Here is an 8,080-nt window from a genome sequence, read left to right on the forward strand (position 1 = left end):
GAATAAGGTAAAAAGAAAGAAGAGAGAAGTGGATAGCAAAGGAAGAAAAAGAGAGGCGAGAAAATAAAGTAAAAAAAAATTGATAGAAAACAGAAATTGACAGAAAAACAGTGGAAGGAATAATGGAATAAATAGAATGAATGAAGGAGAGGGAGAGAAGAAGAGGAGGAAAGAAGGGAGTGTAGGGAGAGGAGGTAAAGAGAAAAAGGAAGAAGAAGAAGGGAGGGAAGGACGGCAGGGAGAGAGAGAGAGAGAGAAAGGAAGAATAAAGAAGGAGGGAATAAGGGAAGGAGAGGAAGGAAGAAAGAGAGGATGGGGAAAGAAGGAAGGGTAGCTAAGGAAGGAAAGGAGGAAGAGAGGAGGAAGAGAGAGGTGTGAAGTCAGGGAGGGAGGTAGGCAGAGAGGGAGTGTAAGGAAGAAGGGAGATGGTGGAAAGGAGGAAGGGTGGCTAAGGAAGGAAAGGAGGAAGAGAGGAGGAAGGAGAGGGGTGAGTCAGGGAGGGAGGTAGGCAGAAAGGGCGAGGCAAGGTGTTATTTAGCCAGAACATTCCTCCGCCTGTGACTCCCTGATTACCAGTCCCCGAGGCCCTCACAGACCCCACCAGACAGACCCGTGCGGCGCCAGGCAGGTGTGGCGAAGTGGCGGAGTGGCGAAGTGGCGGTGTGGCGGTGTGGCGGTCCTCTGACCCTCTGACCTCTCCCTACCCCTCCATCCCCTCCACAGCAGCACAACGCCCACCCATCTCCCCACCATTGCCTATCATCCCCCATCACGTACACCTCAGACACTGACCTTCGTACTGCAGTCTGAAAATGAGTTCTGTAGAGATGAAAGTACAGAATCAACACGTTCTCTTTTCCACAGTAATCTGTTTCTTAACCTCTTCAGTACTAGGACGCATTTTCACCATGATTTTTGGGTACACCTAGACGATTTTATTTGTATTAGGAAGGGTCTATGCAGGTCAGAAGATTAATGGCCCAGAATCTTTACTATTTTAATCCCCACATAAGTCTCTGAAGCTGTACAAAATCGCCAAATAGTAACCTGAATGAATATGGAAACGCGGCATGCTACTGAAGGGGTTAACCATTTGATCTTGTATTGCACGTTGTTGAACTGTCGACGGAACAATGAGCACATCCTTCATAGACACAACTTTTACTAGAGAATGTCGTGCGTGTTGTGAGTCGTCAAGATGTGAGGGCAAAACGTTTAATGAGAACAAACACAGAGGAAGAGGGAACTGAAGACTTATTTCACCTGCTAAACTGTCGACAGAACCATGAAAACATCCCTGAAATTCATAAAAGTCATCAACACAACATTAGAATTGAATGTTAAGAATGTTAAGAATGTTAAGAATATAAAGAACATGTTAAGAATGTAAAGGACAGACACACAGAGGAAGAGGGAATAAGATGCACATTTCACCTGTTCAATTGTCAACAGAACCACAAAAACATCCATGAAAATCACAACAATTTTCACCACAGACGAAGTGAGACGCCAGAACGTTTACGAATATGGAGGACAGAGGAGGAGAGAAGAGAAGGATTATTTCACCTGCTAAACTGTCAACAGAACCACGAAAACATGCATGAAAATCACAATAACTTTCACCACAGACGAAGTGAGACGCCAGAACGTTTACGAATATGAAGGACAGGAAGAGAGAGAATAGGAAGGCACATTTCACCCGCTAAACTGTCAACAGAACGTCGAAAACATCCCAGAAAACCTCAGCAACTTTCCCACGAGCAGAGTATTCGAGATGAGGCGGCGAAGAGCTTAATTAAATGGACAGAAATACATACGAAGAGAGAATTGGAGGCAAATTTCACCTGTCCGTCCCTTCCATAGCTAGTGATGGCAATGAGGCCGCCATGTTTACCTAATGAGTTCGCGGTATTAATTATTCTAATGCCGCTTTCTTGTCTTTTTGATGGAAGGAAAACTTGATTGTTTGTTGTGCAAATTAATGAGCGAGAGGAGAATTTAATCAGCGCCTGACCTCCCGGCGCGATGGGGAGGGTTCGCCACCACGCCCTGTGTAAAGGAAGGTCACGTAGGGAGGGGGAGAGAGACGGGAGGGGAGGAGTCAGTAGAGAGGGGTCAGGGGAGGGGATGGTTGGGAGGGAGGGGAAGGGGTCAGGAAGGAGTAAAAGGGAGTAATGGAGAGAGGAGAGCAGTTAATGTAAAATGAGACACTATGACCTACACTCTTCTCAATGCAACGCCCTACTCCACCCTGGCCACTCCATCCTGCCTCCCTCATCCCTCCCCACCATACCACTACTCTTCCCGTAATACACACCCATCCACCTCATCCGTCCTTTTAGTATCTCTCTTCTTCATCCCTCCATTCTTTCTCCTCTTACTCATACCTCCCTCTCCCCTACATACTTCCCCTCCTGCCAGCCCCTCCCCAACCCCTCCACTTTAGCACCCTCCTCCTGTCGCCTCCATTACAGCGTACAATGCATCAACGAGCCATGAATAGACAAGCAAAATATTTCCTTCAACATTCACGAGGGACAGTTAAGAGCAGGCCTGGTGGAGGAGTCTTACTGTGTTGTTCAGAGTATTGGAAGGAAACAGTTTGGAAGGAGACGCATAAAAGAGCAGAAGAGAAAAGAAGGAATAGGTTAGTTTTATTTATCAAGCGTATATGACTGTTTTAAGAGCGTGGAGTACTGGAAGGGAACAGTTTGGAAGGAGACGCAGGAAAGAGTAAAGGAGTAGTAGGAATAAGTTAATTTTGTCTCTTTCAACCTAAAATCAGTTTCAATAGAGTGCAGTGCAAGGAAAGTGTTTAAGAGGTGCGGGAGGGAAGAGCAGCCCGGGCGGGTCGAGAGGCTTTTAATCTTCTTCCTCTTTTATGCTCCCTCATCAGTGTTTCCTTTCATTTCTACTTTGCTCATCACTATCCATCACAGACCATAAGGTTAAGAAAGCCATGAAAAGAACAAGTTACCAATTGCCTAAAAATAAAAGAAATTATGAATCTTTAGTAATTATAAATATAGATTAAAATATATGAAAAGATGAATGCCAATAAATACACAGATAAAGATAAACACACAAACATGCATATAAGTGAAGAGATAATCAGATAAAGCAAATAGTGAAAACCACTGATAGATTTTAGATCCGTAAGACTAACTAAGCTTAACAGATATTAGCAAGCTGTCTGTCTGTCTGTCTGTCTCTCTCCGACCTTCCCTCATCACCATCCTTTACTCCAGACCACCACACCAAAAATTCTTCCCCTTGAACTCTAAAATCAGTTACCTATTTGCTTCTTTGCCTCTCTTTTTTTCCTTCCTCTTCTTCCTTCTAATTACATTCCATCGGTTCTATTATACTATTATGTGTCCCCTTTAACTCCTTCATCTTCCCTTCCCTTCCTTCCCTTTCCCTTCTACTTTCCCTCACTTTCCTCTTCCTTTCATCCTTCATACTCGCTTCCCTTCAATTCTTAGACTTTCATTTCTTTCGTGTTACGTGAAGAGTTATTTATAAAAACTATACTCTTATTATAATGACTTTAATTTCTCTCTCTCTCTCTCTCTCTCTCTCTCTCTCTCTCTCTCTCTCTCTCTCTCTCTCTCTCTCTCTCTCGTTCTCTTTCTCCATCCTGTCTTTCATCCTCCTCCTCTTTACCCCTTACTCTCCTCTTCTCTCCCGTTCTCTGTACAGTATTCCCTCAATTCTTTCACACTCTTTCCTTTTTTTAATCCTTTCTTCCATTCTACTCACCACCACCACCTCGATCTCACCACCCTCCCCCTTTTCCCACACCCGCAGAGGAGGCCGCCGAGGTGCCCATCCCAGTGTTCACGTCTCAGCAGTACCGCATGTGTCCAGTGGAGGAGCTTAATGACCACGCCAGACTCAAACGCATCACTTCCTCTGCCTCCGCCCGCGCTGCTCCGTCCTCAAGGCCCGCCAGGAACACTTACGATGCCCCAGGTGAGGAGTGGTGCCCTGGTGTGTGTCTGTGGGGTTTGTAGGGGTGGTATTAGTGTCAGTGTGTGTGTGGAGGTGAGAGGGTGAAGGTTTCTGTGAAGTGTGTGTGTGAGGTAATGTCAATGATGTGTGTGTGTGTGTGTGTGTGTGTGTGTGTGTGTGTGTGTGTGTGTGTGTGTGTGTGTGTGTGTGTGTGTGTGTGTCATTCTGTCTATCTATCTCTTTATCTATCTATTTATCTATGCATCCAACCATTTACCTATCTATCTATCTATCTATCTTTTTATCTTTCTTTATCTACGAGTATCTGCGTGTGTGTGTGTGTGTGTGTGTGTGCAGGTGAGTATGTGGCTGTGCATCTTTCACCATCTCCATGTCACCCGTCTTTCCTTCACTATTCCGCCACCATTTCACCAGTTTCCACGCCAACAGTCCTCCTACTCTGCACGCATGAAGAATATGGAACAAAAGAGGACAAGAAGATGGAACAAAAACAAAGGAGAGAGTGATAATAATACAAATGAGAGTGATATGAAAGGTTTGCAAATAAGAAAGACACGACACGTAGACACTAAGAGAGATAAGGAGTGGAAGTACAGCAAAGGAGATTGATGATAATATAAATGATAGCGATATGAAAGATTTACAAATAAGAGACACGTAGATACTAAAATTTGTTCCTGGTGAAGACTTTTTGAATGCGTGAGTATCGGATTTCAGGGAGAGAAAGACAAATATACTCTCTCTCTCTCTCTCTCTCTCTCTCTCTCTCTCTCTCTCTCTCTCTCTCTCTGGATTGTCTCCATATTTGCTTCTCACTTTTCCGACGACGTGTGTGTGTGTGTGTGTGTGTGTGTGTGTGTGTGTGTGTTGTGTGTGTTGCGTTGTTGTCGTCGTTCTTCTCCTCCTCCTCCTCCTCCTCCTCCTCCTCCTCCTCCTCCTCCTCCTCCTCCTCCTCCTCCTCCTCCTCCTCCTCCTCCTCCTCCTTTTTCTTTTTCTTTTTCTCTTTCTTCTTCTTTTTTTCTTCAGTTTTCCAGTGCCTTCCTTTTCGAGGAATATAATTGACTCTTCTTATCACTTCCTCACAACAAAAGAGAGAGAGAGAGATACTGCTCCTTCCACTTTCACGCCACTCAGTTCTTATTTCCAGAATGTGTTTATTTCACGTATCAAAATGCAAATTATTCTTATTACCATTATTGTTATTATTATTATTATTATTATTATTATTATTATTATTATTATTATTGTTATTTTATTTCTTACGTTTCTTTTTGTTGTCTATCTTTCGCTTTTCTTCTTCTTCTTCTTCCTCGTCTTCTTCTTCTTCCTCCTCCTCTTTTCTTCTTCTTCTTCTTCTTCTTCTTCTTCTTCTTCTTCTTCTTCTTCTTCTCTCTCTCTCTCTCTCTCTCTCTCTCTCTCTCTCTCTCTCTCTCTCTCTCTCTCTCTCTCTCTCTCTCTCTCTCTCTCTCTCTCTCTCTCTCTCTTTATCTATCTATCTATCTATCTCGAACTCTCTTTCTTCCTCTCTCTCTCTCTTTCCCCCCGTCCCTTCCCTTCTCACCTCTTCTCTCTTTCTCTCTCTTATAAATCTCTCACGGGACATTATCATACTCACCCCCACAAAAACAGAAAAGAAAAAGAAAAAATTATATTCATAGCGCATATATATTTTTCCTTTCCTTTCCTCTTTTACATCCTTGGCATCTCAGGAAAAAATATTCTCATCAGCTTGTCATTTTCCCCGTCACGCGCTGGAGAGTTTACCAGGAAGCTGCAACGCGACCTGCCCGCGTCACGATATCGCTTGGTAATCAGTCTGACTCTTATCTCTTGCGCCATCTTGGTAGGAGGGAGGACGGGAGAGGGTAGCAGTGGTGGTGGTGGTGGTGGTGGTGATGGTAGAGTATTAGGAGGAGGTGGTGGGGAAGAGATTAAGCATTATCTGTGTATCATCATCAGTGAGGTGACGAGGCTGAGGAGGAGGAGGAGGAGAAGAAGGAGGAGAAGGAGGAAGGTGAAAAAAATAACAAGATTAACAAGAACAAGAAGAACAAGAGCAGGAATAAGGAGAAAGGAAAGAACAGTAAGACGAACAAAAAGAACGTCAAAAGGCAAGAATAAGAAAAATTAACAAGATAAATGACAAGAATACGAAGAAGAAAGGAACAAGAACAGAAGAAGCAACAGGAAAGGAGGAGGAGGAGGAGGAGGAGGAGGAGGAAGAAAATAAATATCATAAAGTAATTCTACAAACAACCATCGTGGAAAGAAGGAAGAGGAGAAAGAGGAAGAGGAAAAAGAGGAGAAAGAGGATAAGGAAGAAGAAGAAGAGGAGGAAGAGAATGAGAAACAAGAGGAAGAGGAGGAAGATTAAGCATTATCTCTCCACCTCCTCTCTCTAGATTAGCTTTCCTGACTGAATATTGATAAGGATGGAGATAAGCTTTCCTCTCTCTCTCTCTCTCTCTCTCTCTCTCTCTCTCTCTCTCTCTCTCTCTCTCTCTCTCTCTCTCTCTAGATAAGAAAAAGACAAAGAAAAGGAAGACACGTACTTGGAGACAAAAAAAACGTGGGACCTTGAGTATGACAAGTGATGGTGAAGGTGACAGGTGAAGGAGTGATGATGGCGGGCAGTAATGATGATGACGATGGTGATGATGATGATGGAAGAGGAGGAAGAGGAGGTGTAAAAGAATAGGGGTTCAATGCGTGGGGAGAAGTGACATATATGGTGAATGTTGGTGGTGATGATGGTGGTGGTGATGGCTGTGGTGATGGTGGTGATGGTGATGATGGTGGCTGTGAGATGAATGAGCTATAATGTGATGGTGATGTTAATGGTGATGTCTCTCTCTCTCTCTCTCTCTCTCTCTCTCTCTCTCTCTCTCTCTCTCTCTCTCTCTCCACAGACCCCACCTCAGACAACTGGGCGTCATGGGCGGGCACGCAGGGACGCCGCCACTCCTGGTGCTGCACTCAGGATGGCTCAGAGGGCAAGCAGTACCGCACACAGAGCACCCAGACCTTCAAACCAGACGCACCCACTGTACCACACACGCACCACCACCACCACCACCACCACCTGCACCCACACTACCAGTACGGCCAGCAAGGACAGTACCTAACACCGACCTACCATCCCTACTCCTCCCCCCAAGACCCCCGCCGTCTGTACCCCAACCAGTGCTCCGATGTTGGGGATGACTCTGTGTTCACTGTTGGGGAGGCAGCAACGCGACTAGTGGATGGGGAAGGGGATGAAGGCAGGGATATCACAAGGGGGCGTTGCAGCTCGGCGGACGCGCGGCAGAGGAGCAGTTAGGGCAGGTGGAAAGGGCGGTTGGGGAAGGCTAAGGAAGGATGGATACACTCTACTGAAGGAGGGAGGAATGAGGAGGGTTTTTCAAGGTGAGAAGTGAAGGTTTGTACTAGTGTTTGGTGTTGGACTCTTTATTGAGGGACTGATGGGAAAGAGTGCACGTGACAGGATGAAGGTTTAGCTAGAGGAAGGATGGATACACTCTACTGAAGGAGGGAGGAATGAGGAGGGTTTTTCAAGGTGAGGAGTGAAGGTTTGTACTGCTGTGTGGCGCTGGACTCTTTGTTGAGGGATTGATGGTAAAGAGCGCACGTGACAGGATGGAGGTTTAGCAAGAGGATGGGTGTAACAGTGATCAAGGGAGACTTTCACACAAACTACAAATAAACTGAAGAGTGTACAGGGTGTGATCAAAGAAAGGACTTTACCTGAAAAAAAACATATCCCTGACGTTGTATAAGGAAGAAAAGGTCAACAGAAAATAAAAATAAAAAGTACTGTGCATTTACAACTTTATGTGAGAAAAATATATTGTAAAGGTGAAGGAAACTGAAAAACAAGAACATTACACTGACCTAAAAAAAAAGAATAGTAGAAAAAAAAAACCCATCTTGTCCTCACCAAACTGAAAAAGACAATCAGTACATTCTGTCAGCAAAGAAATGAACGGCGAATGACTTAACAGGACCGCAGAAAAGTGGTCATATGGCGCTGCTGCAAAGAAGTGAACGGCGCGTGAACGTGTATGTGATATGAAAAAGTGAAGTGAATATAGAAGACAAATAG

General features: G+C 44.6%; 1 protein-coding gene across 9 annotated transcripts in view; it reads left to right on the plus strand.

Annotated features, from left to right (window-relative positions):
- Positions 1-7,763, plus strand: part of LOC123511149 (prostaglandin E2 receptor EP4 subtype-like) — a 224,362-nt gene extending 216,599 nt beyond the window's left edge. For 8 of the 9 annotated variants that reach the window (XM_045266780.1, XM_045266779.1, XM_045266782.1 and 5 more), the window contains 2 exons: positions 3,811-3,975; positions 6,885-7,763. In XM_045266780.1, coding sequence (XP_045122715.1) covers positions 3,811-3,975; positions 6,885-7,297 — 578 coding nt within the window. In that variant the 3' untranslated portion in view covers positions 7,298-7,763. Of the gene's footprint in view, positions 1-3,810; positions 3,976-5,604; positions 5,778-6,884 lie in introns of those variants that run through there. The other variant, XM_045266787.1, reaches the window with a different exon arrangement.
- The last annotated feature ends 317 nt before the right edge of the window (positions 7,764-8,080 follow it).

This window comes from Portunus trituberculatus, chromosome 31 (assembly GCF_017591435.1).
Source record: "Portunus trituberculatus isolate SZX2019 chromosome 31, ASM1759143v1, whole genome shotgun sequence".
Lineage (NCBI taxonomy): Eukaryota > Metazoa > Arthropoda > Malacostraca > Decapoda > Portunidae > Portunus > Portunus trituberculatus.